Consider the following 22,011-nt stretch of genomic DNA (forward strand, 5'->3'; position numbering starts at 1 on the left):
AAATACACACACACACACACACACACACACACACGCACGCACGCACGCACGCACACACACACACACACGCACACAAACTCTCTGACACATGCATGCGCGGGCACACACACTAAACACACACATGCAGACAAACACACATAAATATGCACACTTACGCATGTGCACACAAACATGCAGAGGCACACACACACAATTACACATGCATAGGCACACACACACACACATACTGACACATGCATGTGCACACACACACATACAGTATACACAGGTCTGCTGACAAACACACATACACATGCTCACTTACGCATGCGCGCGCACACACACACACACACATATGCGTACACACAATTACACATGCATAGGCATACACATACACACACTTACGCATATACAAACAAACACACACACTTAGGCTACACATGCATGTGCACACACAAACACACATGCATGTGCATACACACACACGTTTACACACTTCTACAGACAAACACACATACACACGCACACATACATATGCGCAAACACACATGTATACGCACACTTATGCTACACATGCATGTGCACACACACACACACACACACACACACACACACACACACACACACACACACACACACACACACACACACACAAACACACATGCATGTGCACACACACACATACACGCTTCTACAGACAAACACACACACACACACACACATGCACACTTACGCATGCGCAAACCCACATGCACGCGTACACTTAGGCTCAAATGCATGTGCACACACACACACACACACACACACACACACACACACACACACACACACACACACACACACACACACACAATTACACATGCATAGGCGCACACACTGATACACACAAACAGGCCTGACAAACAAAATTTCAGTCACATGACTTTGTTTTGATGAGGTTTCATGTTTTGATGTTTGTGATGTTTATCTGTGAGTCTCATTAAATCTTTCTTCAGCAGGCCGCATGATTCAGTGCATCATTCATTCATGTGTTTACTACTGAAGCTTCAGTCCTAATATGAGCATCAGTGATAGTGATGCTTATTAACTCATCTTATACTACTAATGAAAGAAGCTTGGGGTCATGGCTACCAGCATCTGAACATCACTGACAGCTTTAACATCAAAACAGAAAACCCAAACCTTCTTTCTCATTTAAGATCGTCACACCCTCCGTAGTGACCTACTATTCCCAACCTTTGCATCTGTTTACCCCAGCACACACACTTCAGCAGAGGGTGCGACAGAGAGACGCCTTGTTCTGCCTCCCGCCCTTCTTTCCACCGGTACCCCACAAAAATCCCAGAAATCTGCGTTATTTCCGTGCCTGTGTTTGTTTGGCAGGTGAGAGCGAGCGTGAGTCAGAGAGCAACGTAAACACATGAAACACCTCTGAACTGAAGCTGTGTGTTTAACAGACACAACACACCTCTGTTCATAACATCTGTACAACAACAACAACACAGCGTCCTCTACTGGAAACACACAGCAATGACAACTCCATCAGAGATATTACACAGAAAAAACAAACAATATAGCAGTACATCGGAAATCTTTTAGAGGGGACATTTCACAAGACTTTTTAAGATATAAAATTAATCTTTGGTGTCTCCAGAGTACATATGTGAAGTTTTAGCTTGTTTGAGCAAGAAGCCGTTTTTGTGTGTGTCCTTTAAAATGCAAATGAGCCCCTGCTAATGCAAACACTGATCACCATAATGGTGGTTTGTTGAAATTGAAACTCAATTATGCTGTTAATATTTTTTTCTTTCTCTCTCTCTCTCTCTGCACTAAATGGCAGTGCCATGGCTGGATAGCGCAGATTAAGGGGCGGTATTATTATAATAAGATCCCCTTGTGACATCACAAGAGGAGCCACATTTCAATGACCTACAGTATTTTTTCACATGTTTGCAGAGAATGGTTTTCCAAAACTAAGTTACTGGGTTGATCTTTATCATGTTTTCTAGGTTGATAGAAGCGCTGGGGACCCAATTATAGCACTTAACGTGGAAAAAGTCAGATTTTCATGATATGTCCCCGTCAAATCAATTGTTCTGAGAATTTTTTCACTCATTGCTGTTGTGTTTTGTTGTTTCTGTAGCTAATTCAGAGTCATTTGCTTGAGATCAGTTTGTTATAAGATCTGTCACACATGCCACCTGTTGGTCATACTGTTAACTGTTCAAACTCTTTGTCATACTGAGATTCTCTCAGGGTTCAAAGGTCAATCGTCTGTCTCATGTCTCAGAGGGAAAGGTTGGAAGAGGAACAGACAGCGGGAAGAAGAGGATGTCTGATTGAGAGCAGGGTGATGGAGGAGGTGAATTATCTGGAAGGACCAGAGGGACATTAAGCAGACAGTCACTTTGAGTTATGGGTGGGAGGAAGTGTGGGCGTCGGTCTCTCCTTGTTTGCCCCTCCTCTTTCCCTAAAGGCACCGCCCTGTTGCCACGCCCCCTTGGCTTAAACCCCATGGGATGTTTGTGTGTTTCTGTCTGAGTGTCTGTTATTTCTAAACCTTGTATCCGCTGGCTGATATCAGATACTTCAAATACTTCATCTCTGTTTATTCTTTTAGTCCTCGTCCTTCTAAACTTCTGGCTTTCTCCTCTCCACACTTCTTCAAACATATATTCCCCCCACTCTTTCTGTCTTACAGGAGACGTGTTTCGAGTCTTTTGCTTTCCGCTGTAATCCCAGTGTGAAACGTTGACCATAAGTGGGTGTTTATTTATGAACATCTCTTTATCTTTGACTCTCTGAGTTCTAGGACTTATTTGTTTTTGAGAAATTGAGGAAATTTTTTTGACACCTACATTGGGCAGACGTTTCTCTTGTGTTTCGGTTTGTCCAGTTAAGACAGAGAGTGAGTTTGTGTGAGGTTGATGAATTCTTGGTCCTCTACTCACAGTAGAATCTGATGAAAACCAGCGGCTGGGACGTCGCGTCCACTGGTCATCGGATTGACACGAAGCAGTGGATGTGTTAAGGGTCTTGTGTACGACCGTTCGCAGCCGACGGTGAGGAGGTAAACTAGCAGACAGACCCGTCAGGCCCACCGTACGGAAGAGCGGAGCGGGCCCAAGAGTAATTGGATGATGCTTTTTGACTTTTGTGGTCCTCAGACGGTTAGGGGTTTCCATGATGGGCTTGAATCTGAATATACAGAAATGCCAAAAAAATAAACTTATACCACACACAAAACATTCAATTAAATTAAATTTTATTTATATAGCGCTTTTCACAATTGTTAATTGTTTCAAAGCAGCTTTATATGAATAGATGTAAGGGAAAACACAGAATAATCGATAGATAATGTAAGAAGCAGAATACAGCGGCTAAGAATTAAACGTACAAGCGAGCGTAGTAATAATGTAACCTATACAGTAAAGTGCTAAGTTAAGCCAATGTTAGCTGACTCTCCAGGGAATGAAAAAAACCCCTAGGAGAAAAACCCTGTGGGAAAACTCCTAGGAGGAGAAAAACCTCGAGAGAGATTGAATTCCTCTTTTTCTATATATATATATGTATAAACACGATAGGGATATGAAACGGGTAAGCGAATTAAGGTGGTTCTGCCGGTGGTCGTTGGTCAGGCATCGGCTGGGCATCACATTATAAAGGATTACTCCACTTTCATAAAAAATCTGACTCATCATCTAAGATGTTTATGTCTTTCATTGTTCAGTCAAGAAGAAATTAACTTTTTTGAGGAAAACATTCCAGGATTTTTCTCCATCTAGTGGACTTTAGTGGACCTCAACAGTTTACAGTTTTAATACAGCTTCAAAGGACTATAAATTATCACAAATGAGACAAAAGGGTCATAAAAAAAAAATTCCAACAACTTCTTGTTTGAACTAGCCGTGTGAAGCACCAGTGTGATGATGTTTGCAAAACTATCGCACCAGTGTTTACAAATGTGGAGAAAGAGGATCGTTTAGATGATGTTGTATGTGAAATTATAATAATTAATGTCTTTGTGTAAGTTTAGTGTTTAAAAAGGTCCACAAATGTGAGTTTCACATATTTAACACATGACCTTTCAACGTGATTACGCAGTATGTAAAGTCGCGCTGGCGCATCACACGACTAGTGCAACATGAGAAGTTCTGGTTTAAAGGGGTCATATTATAAGATTTTTTTAAGGTGTTAAATAAATCTTTGGTGTCCCCAGAGTGCGTAAGTGAAGTTTTAGCTCAAAATACCATACAGATAATTATTTACAGCATGTTAAAATTGCCACTTTGTAGGCCTGAGCAAAAGTGTGCCGTTTTTAGGTGTGTCCTTTAAAATGCAAATGAGCGGATGAAATGCAAACACTGATCACCATAATGGTGGTTTGTTGTAATTGAAACCTAATTGTGCTGTCAATTCCTTTTTTTCTTCCTCTTTCTCTCTGTACTAAATGGCAGTGTTGTGGTTGGATAGTGCAGATTAAGGGGTGGTATTATTGTAATTCGCCTTGCTACCTACCTCACAAAACAGGCAAAATCTGAACAACCTAATTTTTCACATGCTTGCAGAAAATGGCTTACCCAAACAAAGTTACTGGGTTGATCTTTTTCACATTTTCTAGATTCCCAATTATAGCACTTAAACATGGAAAAAGTCTGATTTTCACGCTATGACCCCTTTAAAAGTACTTTTTCTTGGTGAAAATGCTAATGGTTTTGCTAGATAAGACCCTTATGCCTTGGTTACGATCATTTAGAGTCCTTTGAAGCTGCATTAAAAACTGTAAACTGTTGAGGTCCACTTTATGGAGAAAAATCCTTCATTAAACTGAATTTCTTCTCGACTGAACAAAGAAAGACATAAACATCTTGGATGACATGGGGGTGATAATCAGATTTCTTTTTTTTTATGAAAGTGAAATAATCCTTTAAGTCAACATAAAACACAAAATGTTCTCAAAATGTAGCATCAGTGTAACACAGCTGTACTTTATCTGTGAATGAACTGATCATTAAAACAACAGCGGAACCATTTAAAGGAGAAAAATATGAATGAATGAAAGGCTGATTAAAGAGACTCTCACCACATAGATTAGAAAGAGAAAATCCACAAACCAACATTTATCTGATGATGAAATTAAACCCACAAAAACACATGAAGATTCACTTACAGACTGCCGCTTCATCTGTTATCAGACACACATCAGCATCTGTTGCCATGGAGTCCAGAGAGACCAATCATCAATCTTTCACTGACTGATTCACATCTCTACTGTTTGTCTTTCTTTATAGTGCTCGCTCAATCTGTCTCTCTCTCTCTATTTCACATTCATTTCATCTCTCTCTCTCTCTTTCATCTCATGCCCCTCAGCAGTATAAAGCTGCTCAGTTCATCGCTTTCATATCTGCCTGTCCATCAATTATGAAAGGAGTAAAAGGCTGAAGCTCTGACCAGCCCTGGGCTTTATGATTTATATTCACACACTTGTTTAAATTCATGTTATCTATGTCCATTAACTTTTATATATTCATTATAATTTATATGAATCTATTTTGGGTTCTGTGTGTGGTTACTAATTTTAAGATATATGTTTTATATCAATCTTATAAACTCTTTTGTATTTATTAGTTTCTTATTTTTGCATGCAGACTGACAAATATATTTAAAACAAAAAATATTCCATTTAGTTTCTCAATGAATATGAAGTTCATAATGCTACATGTATAATTTAATAAGAATAAGAAAGAGCAAAATGATGTTAAGCTTTACCGGATGAGAGTATCGCATCATGTCAGTGCGATCTTACAATTTTAATGTAAAGACTAACAATTTTGATTGGTATAAACTAGCTTAATAAATGACAATTGGCCAAAAGAATTATTATCAAAATATTTTTTTATTAATTTACATTTAAAATTACATTTTTGTTTTAACTTCGTTTACTCAAATTTATTTTACAGTATCTTGTAGTTGATCAAGTAAAGCTGCACTTCCTCTCCGCGCCGCACCGCGTCACTGTGACGTACAAGTGTGTCCACGTGAGCGGAAGTGCGTAAGTGGTCCGTGTGACCAGACGACTCCAGAATCTCACGGTAGGACTTTAATTTAATTATTTTATTGATAACTCGCTTAATAACGCAAATAAACCAGGAACATTGAACCTAAATTGTGTCACGTTTGTGTTTAGTAACTGACAGTACGCAATTAAACGCGCACGTGACATCACAGACATTCAAAGTCACATTGAGGTTAAAAACAACAGCAGATCCTTTACGAAATTTAACTAAGGTTTTACTACATTAACTATAGTTTAAGAATGGTATTTGTAAAAGATTAAGGATATTACAAATGATAGTCAGTCCGTCAAAAATATGATAATATAATTAAACCATGGTAAAAAAAATTTAAGGGTTTAATAGAAACAAACATCATATTTAGACACGTGACGCCCACCACTGATGAATGTGTGTGTTCATATAACACTTTTGATCTTTATTATCTGAAAGCACTCTGTCTGAATTCACTTAATCTCTTGTGCATGAAGTGTGCGATATAAAATGCTTACCTTCTTCTACAACATTATTATTCAACAAGTGGTGTGTTACAGCCTGTGGAAATAAAAGTTGAATTAATGAAGAATAAATAATAGCAGAAAATGATGTAGACAATTAAAAGGGTGAAAGAAATTAAAGTGGTTCTTTGTGATCCATATAATGCAAATAGGGCTGCATTAGGCATGGGCCGGTATGATACCTGTAAGCAAAAATACCACGGTGTTGCGGTATTGCCAATAACACTTAAATGTTACCTTGAAACCGGTAACCGGCCCATGCCTAACGATTAATTGCAACTAATTGTTTGCAGAATAAAAGTTTTGTTTACATCATATATGTGTGTGTACTGTGTATAATAATTATGTAAAAATCTGTACACACACATGGATGTGTATATGTAAGAAAGATATATTTATATTCATATTTATATATACAATATAAATTATATATAAATATAACAATGTATATACACATGCCTGTATATAAACACACTGCAAATGTCTGTGTATTTATGTATAAAGAATTATTATACGCAGTACACACACATATATGAACAATAACTTTTATTTTGCAAATGATTAGTTGCGATTAATCATTATGCAGTCCTAAACGCAAGCTTTAGGTGCCATGACTCTGAGAGTTCAAACAAGCAACACAAAAGTAATCCCTGACTCCTCCTGATCATATAATAACATAAGGTCTTATAAAGCCAATCGATCAGTCTGTGAAGGAAACTGAAGTATTAATGACTAAAGCAAGTAACTGTGAGTAAAGTGATTATTGATAGGTAGATATTTATGAGTAAATCTGTAATGCTTGTTAAGGTTCAGTACTAGAGAGTCAGTGAAAATCTCTTTAAGCTCCTAAAGCAACACTTGATCCTCTTATGTAATAAATAACTTTCTGTTTTTACAGATGGCTTCCAGGCTTCTCATGCGGAGACTTTGTTCTGTGTCAGTGAGAGGTTTCTGTCGTCTGCCTGTCACCGTCTCATCCTCTTCATCATACTCTTCATCTCTGACCGCATCTCCTGCCGTACAACCATTCCTGACACGCTCACTCCAGCGTCCTCTCTCGCTCAGCAGACATGTGTCATTTAATGTCCAGGATCAGGAAGACTTCACTGACAGAGTCATTAACAGTGACCTGCCGGTGCTCGTAGATTTCCATGCACAGTACGTACAGCACATCACTTCACATCAATGTACACTTGTTTAAGTCAATCTTCAGACCTGTTAAGACTTTTTAAATGTGATATTTCTATTTTGTATACTTTGTCATCTTTCATTTATCCTTCATCTTTAATCTAAATAAAAAAACGTGATTACACATAAGGAAGTCATATACATTTTAGACAACAACAATTCTTGTTATAATTATGCAAGTTTATTCAGGGGTTTATAAACATCCAGAGTCTACACACAGTGGCTTTGTTAACAAAATGTCTACATTTCTCATCAGTATTAAATATATTCATATGTCACAGTGTAATATAATGACTGAATACTGATCAGTATTTGTCCTGATGTGTGTTTTTTCATCTGTATTGTGTGTGTTTGTGTTGTAGGTGGTGTGGCCCCTGTAAGATTTTAGGACCGCGATTGGAAAAGGCAATTGCTAAACAGAAGGGTCGAGTCACCATGGCTAAAGTTGACATTGATGAACACACAGATCTTGCTATTGAATACGGGGTACGAGACAACACAACACTCCCGCCCAAAACACATTATTACCCATCATTCATTCTTTCACTCATTCATTCTGATCTGTGCAGAGCAGTCAATAAATATAACACAACTGTTTAACTCTTTCCCAGCCATTTTGAGCAGTTATCATGTCAATTAAGAGAAAACACTTCGCTGCCAATGACGAGTTTTTACGACAATGCATATTTCCGCTATTATCCACTAGGTGTCACTCTTACACAACTTATAAAACACTGAAGCATCCACTGATCCAAAAACAGTAAAAACTCTGTGTATGTTTTGATCATCGCTCTGAATTAGGGGCCGGTTGCACCGGCTGTGCGTAAGTTACAACGTAGCCTAGTTACGATGTAAATGGACACTAAGTTACAACTTAAGCACTACTAATTGTTTTTGCGTAGCACCATTAAACTTAGTTTAAAAGTAACAATACGTTGTAACCAAATATTTACGGAACCCTCTGTCCCTGAATAACGGTTGGAATAAGATGTCAGCCAGGGGTGCGTTTCCCAAAAGCATCTTTGCTAACCTGTTAGCAACTTAGTTGGCTGGCAATGGGAAATTGTATTGCAACCAACAAAGTTGCTAACTTAGTTAGCAACGATGCTTTTGGGAAACGCACCCCTAGATTAGATAACATCGATAAACTCGTAATTGATTATGAAGAGCCGCAAGTTCGTCAATGACTTTTCAAGAAATGTTTTTTCTGTGTTTCCATCAATTAAAATAAGATTTAAATTTTTTCTCCATGTGTGGGATAGATATTTTCAATTAAAAGTGTAATGTTTTGAGTTCGCTAACGTATGCTTTAACGTCTTTTTTTAACTTTCAGTTTAGGCCAGTCAAGTTTGAAATTATGCGCTGTTCAGACTATTTCCTGTTTACCTATTAAAAGACTTGTGTGTGATTTGGTTTAAGAAAAATAGACGTCATTCTATGCAACAACTCATTACTTTACGGAGAGGTTACAACCTACTAGCTAAGTTTTGCCTTAAGAACAAATGGTGCAACCGAATAAAGTAAAGAGTTATTTATAAACTATCAAGAAGTTACTAAGCCTCTAGTTTGGACTTTACTTCCCAGTTTAAGTAAGAATTTACGAACTAATGGTGCAACCCTACCCTGATCTCTAACAAAAATCAAATTATCTCAGCTTTTTGCAGCAAAAATAAAGGTAGGATGAAATGATTTTTAGTTTGAAAGCAGATGGTCTGTTCTTTTATTTGATATATTGTATGTTTATATAATTAAAGAAAAAAAGTTCTGGAAGGATTTTGACTTTTGTGAAAATCCTAAAAAATGTTAGCGCTGGCTGGCAGCTTTTTCTTAAAAACGCTGGTGGGGAAAGAGTTAAAAATGAGGGATGCACTGAATGTTCAGGAAACTATTCAGCCCAAAAAAATAGGGAAAAATAAGCTCATCTGCTATAATGTAGTAATATAGTTATGCTAAACACAAATTAAAAGACATTTTGAAGAATGTTTGTGTTTGGGGCACCATTCACTTCCATAGGAGAAAAACAATAATACTATAGAAGTGAATGGTGCCCCAGATCTGTTTGGTTATTTACTTTTTTTTAAAATATATTTTCATTTGTGTTTAGCAGAATACAGATTTAAGAGTGAGTGAATGATGCAGACATTTTCATTTTTCAGTCAACCATATCTTTAACTCAGTCCAGGTGTTAGTGTTAGTAAGATCCTCTCGGATTATTTTAGGAGGCTTAATATTCCCTATGTGTTGTAGGTGTCGGCTGTTCCCACGGTCATAGCGATGAGGGGTGGTGATGTCATCGACCAGTTTGTAGGCATCAAAGATGAAGACCAGCTGGATTCTTTTGTAGAGAAACTGATTGGACAGTGATGCTGTCAGTCACTGCTCCTCTCTTGACCACACCCATCTCAGACTGTACACAAACTCACTTTCATTCAATATTTCACACATTCACACACCTGTGACCAGGAATGTCTTCATTTCTCCTGTTTTACTTGTGTTATGATAAACTGTGTGTGTGAGTGTGTGTTTACTTACTTCATTTGATCTGTCTGTAGGGTTTGAAGCAGTGGACAGAGTTTACTATGGTATACTGTAGTAAAGTGTATCTGGACATCCTGTCACAGCTTTACAAGCATGAATGATCATTGAGCTGGTAACAGTTTATACTTATGCAGTTCCTCATCTGTCCACACGAGGGTCTTCCTCTAACACTGAACACCACAACCATAAACATTTAAACCCGAAATAATGCAGAGTCAAACCCTGTTATTAGAAGCATTTAGTTTGCACAGTGACGCATTTTTATGACAATAAAGTATTTATGTATCATGTTAGTATCCTTCAGAGAGGCTTTATTTTCTTGAAATAGAGTTGAATGTCTTGTTTTGATTTTGGGATGAGAGGTTTTCTTCATGAGGTGTCTCTGTTCGTTTACACCTGAATGTCCACTAATGTGAAAGTGTTTGGTTTTGGATCTGACTGTGAATTTCGAGCAGGATGCATGACAACGGTGATGGATTTATTTAGATTTTACCCCATATAATATCTGTTATATGTCCAACTTGTTTCAAATGAATAATAAAATATGCTATATATTTAACTAGCAGGCTGATGTTTAGTAATCTGAGATTATATGAAACATTATTGTCTGGTGGTTTTATTGGCAGTAAGAGAGGTGGATCCAGTTTTTATCTGCACCGGAGGCGTTTTCAAGTTAAATATTTGCATTTTATTTATTACTGCCATATTAATTTACTTCCTTGTGAATCATACGGACATCTAACCAGTTCATCTTGGTAACAAAAAACCCTCTGATGTTTCATTGTGTCGCAATAGTGAGTATTATGTCATCTGTTATCTGTTTGTTAGAATTAAAGGGGACATTTCACAAGACTTCTTAAGATGTCAAATAAATCTTTGGTGTCCTCAGAGTACACACGCGAAGTTCTAGCTCAGTTCTTTCCAATCCTGGTCCTCGAGCACCCCCTCCTAAAAAGTTTTAGATGTCTCCTTATTTAAAACACCTGATTCAATTTATCAGCCTCCTTCAGAAATGGTAAACATGGCTGTTTCTCAATTTCAAGGATACTTCATTGGCAGGACTGGTCTTTCCTAGGCGAGGATCCTCTTTAGAATTTGGAGAACACGTAAATGATGCAATGGCGTGCACATTCTAGCCTGTAGCAAGTGCACGCCATTGCATCATTACATCAGTGAAAGGTGTGCTTTCATAGGATTGTGGGTGATTTGAGAGCGCGAAGGATGCACATATGCATCCTTTCCTGTATATGGGATATTTTTCGAACGAAGGACTATGTCCTTGGTTGCAATTCCGAGGATCCTCGACATTGGAACAGTCCTTCGATGGATGTCGATGATGTAGCATCCTCAAAATTCTGGCATCCGAGGATCCTTCCTTGACATTGAGAAACAGCCCATGCCTCCCTAACAAGCTGGTGCGTTAAATCAGGTGTGTTAAATGAGGAGACATCTAAAACTTTTTGGGAGGGGGTGCTCGAGGACCAGGATTGGGGAGCACCGTTCTAGCTCAATAATTTATTATAAGATGTTAAAATTGACACTTTGTAGGTGTGAGCAAAAATGTGCCAGTTTTGGGTGTGTCCTTTAACATGCAAATGAGCTGATCTCAGCACTAAATGGCAGTGTTGGGGTTGGATAGTGCAGATTAGGGGGCGGTATTATCCCCTTCTGACATCACAAGGGGAAACAAACTTCACTGACCTGCAATGCTTGCAGAGAATGGTTTACCAAAACTAAGTTACTGGGTTGATCTTTTTCACATTTTCTAGGTTGATAGAAGCAGTGGGAACCCAATTATAGCACCTAGATGATATTAAACCCATGATGTACTCGCCCCCAAGCTGTCTGAGATGCCTATGTCCATCATTTTTCAGAAAATGTTTTAGATCTTTCAGTTAATCAAATATAAAGTTACAGAGTCCAAACAAAGGCCTTCTGATGGTAATCCACACCTTTTTGTTGTAGAAATATCCAAATTTTAAACTTTATAACGAAAATAACTAGCTTTCGGTAACGCCGCCATTCAAGATGAGAGGGTATGCAGTTTATGGAGGTTTCTGTGCTGCTCCTTTGTGCCCCCGCCCTCCGAATTTGTCATACGTCACTAAGAAAAGTGTGTACACTACGCCGATACTCTCTCCTGAATACAGAAGAGTCCAAGATGGCGGCGTTATCAGAAGCTAGATATTTTAGTTTATAAAGTTTTAAATTTGGATATTTCTACAATAAAATGGTGCGGATTACCCTCAGAAGGCCTTTGTTTATCATCATGGATCCGTTTGGATTTTTTTTTGTGAAGGATGGATGCAAATTTTTTGGACTTGAAGGTCATGGACCCCGTAACTTTACATTTGATTAGGGGTCATTCTACAGAAACGTCCACTTTTGGTATGGCAAGATGTCTTCAAATTCATTTATTTTCCTAACATTTAAACTTAGACCACATTATTAGATTACTCTTTGAATTTATAAGTACACATAAATGACAGCTTCATGATTTTTTATTTTTTGTGTGCATGTACACTGCATACACCTTTTTGTCACTGGTGTTACCTTACCTCTTTAGCAATATTAAAGCAACACTATGTATTTTTTTTACCTTTAAATAATGTCTCTAAAATTATTTCAGTGATAGAACAACTTTTAACTGGATAAATTGTACTGTTGCTGCAACCTGAGCAGCCTCCTAGCTGCTACAAGCACACTCTGAAAGTGGCGGTGGAGGGTAGGAAACACAGCCCCGCCCCTCCCCCTGCCTGCAGAAGAGTGTCTGATACCAGGCACTGTTGCGCTTTTCAACCACATGGGGGAGCTATAAGTCATTTTTACATGGAAACTACATAGTGTTGCTTTAAAGTTGTTTATGAAATATTATTTTTTATTTTTTTCAGGTTTAAAGCTTAATTCTTAAGTGTAGCAGAATTAAATGAATTAAAATTTATCATCATGTCACATGTGAAAGATTTTATTTAATTTGAAAGAAAAAAACACAGCTTTATTTTGAGATCAAAAACAGTGTTTTCTTCCATTTAAAATACAAAAATGTGTCCATATCAAATATATGATGTTAATTACATTAAAAGACAAAATGCTAATGCTTATGCTTAAATATTATAAACAATATAATGAAAGTAGTGGTCCCCTGGCGTTGTGTCACTGATTTACTACTAAACTTAGTGAATATACAATGAGTGACAATATGTGGTTTGATACTTTTACTGTCACTGGTGTTATCTTCCTTATATGTAACAGCAGTGAAGATCAGTAACACCAGTGACTGGTGATTGATTTGTTGTGTCACTGTTAATTTTCCCTCTGACGAGCACTTCTGTGGTGCTTGAAATTCTAATTAATTTATAAAAATTGTTCAAATAACATATTGTTTCATTTTAAAAGATCTAAAACATTTTCTAAAATTAACTGAAAATGTGTTTGTCTGAAAAATAATGTACATATCAGGCTTGTGCACAATTCAGAATTGGCCTCCATTAAATTCATGAATTGGAATTTGAATTGACTTCCATACAAAAAAGTTTGAAATGAATTGAAATGACAGGAAGTGGAATTAAATTCATGGCAATTCAAAGAAATTCCACAGCCACACAACAGAAAGAATCTCACATACATTCAGTGTTAGGAAAGTTACTTTGGAAAATTGTTTGGCAACCATTTGAAATACTTGGTTAAAGTAAAGCATTCTGGGAAATGAAGTCATGTTCCATTGTGTTCTACAAAATTACAATTACAAAAAAAATCTAACTTAGAGTTTTTTAACATTAATTGCTGGGGGAAAACATTTAATGTTAATGTAATCTGTACAAGTAGTTCAAACTAATATAATTTATAGCATATGTAATGCAATCATATCTGACATATACTGAAAGCTTCATTTTTAACACTTCACTTCACTTGTATAATATGTATATGAATTTCTATGGAATTTCTATTGAATTGCAATTCTGCTTCCTTTAATTCAAATTTGAATTGTAATTCTAGATCCTGTGTTTGACATCAATTCAAATTCAAGAATTTAAACAGAATTCAGGAGTCATTCTCAATTCAATTCTGAATTGTGCACAAGCCTGGGACATATGGATCTCAGACAGCTTGGGGTGAGTAAATCATGGGTTTAATATCATTTTTGGCTGAACTGTCCCTTTAAACATGGAAAAAGTCACATTTTCATGACTAGTGTCCTGTGTAACATTGTAACTTTCTCAACTTGGACCATAGTGATCAATAACAGCATTGATTTCATTTCGTTGATGCTAAACTTCAAGAGTTGAACAGCTTAATATGATCAAAAGATTAATGTTTCATCAACTATTATTCAAGAATGTATTATTTTAACAGTTCCTGCCTTTGATTAATAACTAGAAACCATTGCATTGATTTTATATCTTTATGTTGTGGTCAGAATAAAAAAAACGTAATCCTTAAACCTTAAGAAATCTTAAAGGTATTGCGGAGGATTTTCTTTTTCCGGGTGGATCATCAAGACTATTGGTCCTCCTAGTTGTCAATCAGGAATGTTGCACAATTGAATTTTTTTTTAAAAGTGGAGAAGGCGGTTCTTTTCTAAAATTCGAGAAATCCTCTGCTACACCTTTAATTTTTAGAATGTAAATTTTTGTCTGTTCAACATCAGTTATTGTTCTGTATCACCCCTGAACTTTAACCTCTGACCTCTTATAAAACACACACGCTCTGTAAGATAATCTCTCTCTTTTTCTTCGTCTTTCTCTCTCTCTCTCACACACACACACACACACACACACACACACACACACACACACACACACACACACACACACACACACACACACACACACACACACACACACACACACACACACACACACACACACACACACACACACACACACACACACACACACACATAAAAAGACATCAGTTTCAGTGGTTTTCTAAACCGTATTTATCTCCCCATCCCCTAAAGTTACTCTGATGTGACTTTTACTAATGTCCGTCTCTAACATCTGTGCTTATCCTGTGGTCGTTCCTAATGTATATCCACTGCATGATGTCATTCAGCCCAACTCCAGGCCCACCAATCACACTCTGCTATTACCTGACCACAGATGACATCATCACACAGCAGCCGCAAGCACTTCCTGTCTGAAAAGACCCAAAAACCAAACCATACACTATGTACAAAATGCAGCATGAAGTTAAGACAACTTGGTTTTGCAAATCAATTCAACCTACTATTTTAAGGTTTGACCTGAGCTGACTTATTTAACTTAGTTTAGTTCTTAATTTAAAGTAGCATAAAACATGTTGATTTGACAAACACACAGTGTACACGAGGCACAGATGAGGTCTTTATAAAAACTCACGAGGAGAACATTGTGATCTCACACACGTCTTCACTAAAGTTTCAAAACAGATAAATCATCTGAGCTACTTATAATCCTACAGTGTATCAACAATGAACTTGACCGAGGTCTCTTATGTTTTTATTTATTTATTTGAAGTACAGAAGAGCAACGGTTTGGATGTTATTTTTACAGCACAGGAAGTCACTTCTCATGCACTCAGTTTGTTACTTTACCGCGGTAAACATGGTGCTGAATGGTGTAATGCATTACTGTGAGCGAGCAAAAGATGAAAGAGTGACCAATAAGAAACTCTACACCTTATCCACCCAAACACAATAAACCACACCTCCTCTCTCTCTCTCTCTCTCTCTCTCTCTCTCTCTCTCTCTCTCTCTCTCTCTCTCTCTCTCTCTCTCTCTCTCTCTCTCTCTCTCTCTCTCTCTCTCTCTCGCTCTCTCTCTCTCTATGACCATATAAGGCAATAGAGTGATCAAGTAAAGACGCAAGCAGAATTCCTGTGCTCTGGTTTTCTTGTCACTTTCTCTTTGTTTGACTGTAATGATTTTCTCTCCGGCTCTCTGACTCGACAGAATCAATCTGTTGTTTGTAATGATGATTATTTATGTGGAGCATAATCGTCTCCAGACGTGAAGCTATATTGTTTAATAAAACTGATAAAGTGTGTTTTTTTACTGAGCCCAGATGTTAACAATAACGCTGTGTGTTTGTTTAGCTATACATTTGTGGACAAAATTGTTCCCAGAGGTGAAGTAAATTCAAAACAGCTCAAGGGTTTGGGTTCAGTTTCGAGGTTTGAGATCATCTCACCATGATTCAGAGATGCATACCTGAGGTGCTTACAGTAAACATGTTGTATTGTTTGTCATTCAAACATGCATGCATTTACAAACACACTGGTTGCTTAATTTTTCTCCTGATTTGATGTTTTAGGATTTAAGTGTGGGGGGTAAGATTACACCAGAAAACAGAAGGAACTTCTCCAAAAAGTCCCAGATTTAAATGAGTCAACAAACAGAGGTCTTATCGCCCTTCCTGACTGCTCATTGGAGGATGGCGGGAGGGGTCACAGGATGTATCGCCTTTGCATTTCTCCTTGTGTGTTAATGCCGATGTTTCTCATTATTAAAAGGTTTTGTTTGGAGTCACTGCGTCCATTTAAGGACAACAACGGATAACACATCGGTCACTGCAAAGGATCATGGGAAAGTTGTGTAAACATTTCTGTCTCAGAGATATTTCAGCTGTGTGTGTGTGTTTGTGCTCAATTATAGTTGTTTGAGACTGCAGGAATGCAGGTAACGTCAGGTAAGGTGACATTAAACATCCATTGAGCATTCAAGAGAGAAAATTCAATGCACGCTTTTGTGCCATAATATGAAAACACACCCAGGAGCCGGGACACACCCAGACCGGGCGGCACATAACCGCGGGAACCTACAGGAGGGTGAGGAGGTCATGAGTGACCTTATTTGGTAATCTCTCTCTCTCTGCATCTGGTATTACTCAGTTAAAGACCTTTGACTCTTTATTTGAAATTCCTCTAGTTGCCCAATCAGCAGAGAGACACAATGTATCAGTCAGCGAGGGATGCATTGATTTTTCCGACACGTTGCCTCGTTCAAGTGTAAGTTAATGACGGATTCCACAAACAAACACAAGAACATTCCATACATGCTGATCAAATACTCCCATCATCTCTCTTTCTGTCCCCTTTTCCTGGAAGTCACCCTGCATTCCTGAAATACCAAGACTGAAGTTTGTAGCCTGGCCAAGATCCCAAATCTCACTTGATTTATAGTTTAGGATTTAGTAGATTTAGATAGTTTTCCTTTTATTGTAAACGAGGAACATCACAAGCAATCTCTCAAACAACAGCTGCACACGAGATGTGTGTTGTGCGTGTAGCCGTCTCTCCTCATGTTTACAAGCGTGAGATTTATTTGACATTTAATATTTAATCCATACTTTTGACAAAAAAAAAACAAATTAGATTATTTTGCCTAAATTATAAAACAATTTTTAAGAAAAACAGTTTGTCATATTATATCAGATCATTTTGTATAATGAATTATTCCCTGCAGCACTGTTAGTTTCATGTTTCTCTCTCTCTCTCTGTTATCATACACAGATCAGATTTCATTTATCATCCAGTCTTTACAGTATATGATAGATGTGTGTTTAAAGGTGCTGTAGAAAGTAAAACTGTATTTATGTAGGCATAGATGAATAATAAGAGTTGTGTACATCGTAATGAAACACCATGAGCCTCAAACATGATTGTTTCCTTCTTCTTATGTAAACCTCGTGCATGCAAGAAGACAGCTGGAAAACAGACCAATCTCAACATAACACCAACTGTGATGTTAAAGTGGAGATTGTACTTAATTTAATGTTCAATTTAATGTCGGGTTGTACCACAAAATTAAATTACACATTAAATGTTACAATGCTTAAAAGAAAATAGTGACTGCTGAGATCTGTTTAAACCAGGGGTCTCTAAGATCTGTTTACAGCAGGGGTCTCTAACTCAGGCTTGGGGCCATCGGAGGGCCCCAGAGCTATTTTAACATTCAACGAACAAAGTACAATATTTCTGTAAATCTGCACTGTTTAAATTCTGTGTTTAATGTATAATAATACTTGAAAACATATAAGCAGTGGTTTTTACCTTTTTAATGTACATTATTTTATCAAAGTAAATATTTTCTTAAAGGTGCAGTGTGTAAATTTTAGTGGCATCTAGTGGTGAGGTTGCGAATTACAACCAATGGCTCAGTTAATTGCTTACCTCTCCCTTTTAAAACGCATAGAGAAGCTACGGTAGCCGCCACCAGACAAACATGTCATCTTAGGAGACAGCTTTGTAAAAAAAGTTTGTCCGTTAAGGGCTTCTGTAGAAACATGGCCGCACAAAATGGCAACTTCCATGTAAGGGGACCCTCGGTATGTAGATAAAAAGGTCTCGTTCTGAGGTAATAAAAACATAACGGTTCATTATGAAAGGTCTTTATACACCCCTGATAATATCGTTTTATATATTATTGTGCATTTCTGTCAAGATATAGTTCTAAAAATTACACACTGCACCTTTAACCTTATCGTAAATAACTAAGGCCTATTAAAACCTTGCACTAAACTAACAAATTACATTTAATACATTTATGAATGATTATACAATTTTTTTTACCACCAGTAAGTGTTTCTGTTTGATTTATTTTGGATTGTTTTCAGTCATAGTTTTGACTTCATTATGTTCCATCTTTGTTATTCCACAGTTTTAACCCTTATGTGTTGTTGGGGCCATTTTTGTTATTTTTTTTATTTGGCCACAACTTTCTCTGTGTTTCAGCAAAAGGAATGATTTTTGGTGACAAATCTTATATTTACACATATTTTAAGAAAATGCTTTGAAATTTTTCAAAAACTTAACAATATACCATGGGCAAATTGACTACCCTTGCGTGTTGTTAGTGGCCAAAAAGGGCCACTAAATTAAACTGTTGTAAAAATGTATCAGATAATTTTTTTCCAATTTGTTTTGCATAAATCTGTTAATCAACTTCAGTACTGATCAAAACTACAAAATGTTTTCAAAACTTTGATGATTTTAACTCTTTAATTGCCAAGTTTATAAGTGGTGTCACTGATTTGGGAAAAAAACACACAAAATGACAGATTTTCAATATATTTATTTATTGTGGTCTGGATTTTCTTTTACCTTTTTCAAAGTCTTGGGCATGTAAAAGATTGGTAAAACATTGGCTTTGATGCATTTTTAGATTAGATTTTATTTTTTCTCCCTCATTTATTGTTTGTGGCCATTTTTGCCCCATTGATATATGAAATATATGTGAAAAAATATAAATAAGTGAAAGTGATTCTAAAACTTTTGAACGGGTAGTCAATGTTACATAAGCTAGTTAAACAGAAAAAAATATTAATGTTCTACACCCTAAAAATGGCTGGATTATTTTGACCCAATATGGGTAAATATTGAACAGAACACATGCTTGGTTAAAAATAACCCAATGTTAGGTTGTTGTTATGCAACCATGGGATATAATAACCCAGCAGTTGGGTTAAAACAACCCAGCATAGGGTCAAGTTGAACCCAGCTGTGTGTTCTGTACAATATTTACCCATTTTGGGTCAAAATGAACCCAGTGTATGTGTTATTGCATAGTAAGCTACATATCACTATATTAAATATACTTCATTATATATAACAGTATAGATACTTCTATCTATAGATACCTTTTTTGGACAAACACTACAAAGTCCCGACCAGATTAACTGATTGCATGATGAAAATGAGGTTCAGATGAGGAATTAAAATCCGATCACGCATTCAATTATGCTCGCCATCATGGAGAGCACGGTTCATGGCTGCGTAGCAACGGAAGATCGCACACCACGGAGCGCAACCTCCGGAGCACTTTGGAAAGTAAGAAACGCCTTGACTCGTTTTAAAGGGATAATAAGTAGGATTTACCCCCATCTAGTGGTGAAATTTTATTTTGCATTCAAACGAATAGTGCTCTCTAGCACCTCGCTTTTCCAAATGCGTGTTGCAACTACAGTAGCCGTTATGAACTCACTGATCTCCTTGTCCGTTTCAGGTGGTTCACGTGTTTTGAATGAAAACACATTGGTAGGCTAGTGCTTTTTGTCCCTCTCTGCTATTATAGTTTATCAGTATGGCGGAACAACATGGAAGCCTCCTTGGACTTACCTGTTCAATTTAAGAAAAGAGAAGAAATTCTAAGCTTACCAAAAAAAGTCAGATCACTGGCAGATGTAATTTGACACCAACGAGGACATATTCATGAATAAAGACATTGATTTTGATTAATAAAACCCTACTTATTGTCCCTTTAACACACGTTGTTAGATGCGACATGTAAACGAACCCTTAAACGTTTAAATAAAAAATCAAACAAATATGAAACAAAGTGAAAACAAATCTTTCTGCGGGGCAGATAATGTAATATTGTTGAAAGGTGACGGGCCGCAGAGAGGGGGAAGTTTGAGACCACAGGTTTACACACACACACACACACACACACACACACACACACACACACACACACACACACACACACACACACACACACACACAGAGCTACAAAAGGATCCGCACTGAGAAACAGACAATCAGAGCAGAGCTCAACATTATTATTCATGACCCTTTCAAATAGGGTAATAATAGACCATTTCATTCTAAAGGCAAATCCTCGGGTTGTAAATGGACATGTAAAACTGACTCTTCGGTGTTGATATCAGAGAACAATTTAACAGATTATTACAATGCATTCTTTGGCACCTTTAAAGTTTTACTCAATATTTGGTCTAGAATTTTTTGTATGAGTAAAATATATTAAACTGTTTGTCTGTGTTATTGTCTGTAACACTGCGATGTCCCTTCAGCGTCTCTGTTGTTGATGATGTCATGCAGTCTGATGTCACTGTGACATCTCACCATAATCCATCTGTTTAATAGACGAACTGACAATAGACAGACATATAGCCCTATTACTTATTATTCAGTGCTATAAAGTGTTTGTGCAGAAATATCCTGATTCCAGACATTCCTCCTCACTCTGTGTGTGTGTGTAAACACGGATCGGTGACTTATATGGTCACAGAACCCGAGTCGCGCGCATACCACACACATTAAACACACACATGAGACCCTGCGCCCCACAACTACAACTTTACCCTATGACGATAACTTTACCGCTCCGAAACGCTTTTGATTGGCCGAGGATCCTGGGAATGCAGACAGGAAGGCCTGCTATTGGTGGAAAGGCGATGTAGGGGGCGTTTACGCACAGCACAGACTCCGCCCTACCGGGACCGCACCCCGAACATTACAGCAGGACGGAGTTCAAGCGAGAGAGTGGAAGAGGGAGGGAAGAGAAAGAACGGAGAAAAAAAATAGAAAAGTGAGAAAGAAGCGAACTTGTGCGCAGTTGCTGTGGACTGAAAAGGGAAGTTTGGAGCGCAGCGACACGGATCCACATTAAGTCCCTGGAGTTTTTCTGAACCCCGAGCGTCTGCACCGGAACAGCAGGTAAACTCGCCGCTCATGTACCTCAGTGCTCGCATAAATCCAGTCAGACATCGCGAAGAGAATCAGGAAACGCGCGACTGGGTGGGACCTTACTGACGCGACCTGATTTTGCTGCAGTTTCAAACTTTGCTGCACGCAAATCTTCACCTTAATCAGTTTATCACGTCGTGCTACCAGAGAGCGATTCAATTCTTGACAGGAACGCAAACAGAAACGCGTCAGATCGGCGGTAACAAACGCGCGGTGAGTTTCAGGAAGTGCTCGAGCGCATGGACACCGGCTCGCGCGCGGCCTGAAGG

At 37.7% G+C, this 22,011-nt stretch overlaps 3 protein-coding genes across 4 annotated transcripts in view; 2 read left to right on the plus strand and 1 right to left on the minus strand.

Annotated features, from left to right (window-relative positions):
• Nucleotides 1-1,301: 1,301 nt before the first annotated feature.
• LOC141281980 (uncharacterized) lies at nucleotides 1,302-5,222 on the minus strand. Its single transcript, XM_073814141.1, has 2 exons — nucleotides 5,150-5,222; nucleotides 1,302-3,177 (listed from the first exon to the last, which is right to left on the minus strand). Exon 2 carries the CDS (start codon nucleotides 3,162-3,164, stop codon nucleotides 2,259-2,261), a length of 906 nt encoding a protein of 301 aa, XP_073670242.1. The 5' UTR covers nucleotides 3,165-3,177; nucleotides 5,150-5,222; the 3' UTR covers nucleotides 1,302-2,258.
• Nucleotides 5,223-5,947: 725 nt separating this feature from the next.
• Nucleotides 5,948-10,835, plus strand: txn2 (thioredoxin 2). Its single transcript, XM_065278410.1, has 4 exons — nucleotides 5,948-6,071; nucleotides 7,449-7,708; nucleotides 8,101-8,224; nucleotides 9,986-10,835. Exons 2-4 carry the CDS (start codon nucleotides 7,449-7,451, stop codon nucleotides 10,100-10,102), a joined length of 501 nt encoding a protein of 166 aa, XP_065134482.1. The 5' UTR covers nucleotides 5,948-6,071; the 3' UTR covers nucleotides 10,103-10,835.
• Nucleotides 10,836-21,519: 10,684 nt separating this feature from the next.
• myh9b (myosin, heavy chain 9b, non-muscle) overlaps nucleotides 21,520-22,011 on the plus strand; it is a 42,363-nt gene continuing 41,871 nt past the window's right edge. For both annotated transcript variants that reach the window (XM_065278411.2, XM_065278412.2), the window contains exon 1: nucleotides 21,520-21,712. The gene's annotated coding sequence lies outside the window, so the exon portion shown is untranslated. The remainder of the gene's footprint in view (nucleotides 21,713-22,011) is intronic.

The sequence above is a fragment of the Paramisgurnus dabryanus genome, chromosome 3 (genome assembly GCF_030506205.2).
Source record: "Paramisgurnus dabryanus chromosome 3, PD_genome_1.1, whole genome shotgun sequence".
Classification (NCBI taxonomy): domain Eukaryota; kingdom Metazoa; phylum Chordata; class Actinopteri; order Cypriniformes; family Cobitidae; genus Paramisgurnus; species Paramisgurnus dabryanus.

Coding starts and splice junctions, on each gene's coding strand:
- txn2 (XM_065278410.1), top strand. CDS start 7,449: ATGGCTTCCAGGCTTCTCATGCGGAGACTTTGTTCTGTGTCAGTGAGA. Junction 7,709..8,100: donor CTCGTAGATTTCCATGCACA/GTACGTACAGCA, acceptor TTTGTGTTGTAG/GTGGTGTGGCCCCTGTAAGA. Junction 8,225..9,985: donor ATCTTGCTATTGAATACGGG/GTACGAGACAAC, acceptor TATGTGTTGTAG/GTGTCGGCTGTTCCCACGGT.
- LOC141281980 (XM_073814141.1), bottom strand. CDS start 3,164: ATGGAAACCCCTAACCGTCTGAGGACCACAAAAGTCAAAAAGCATCAT.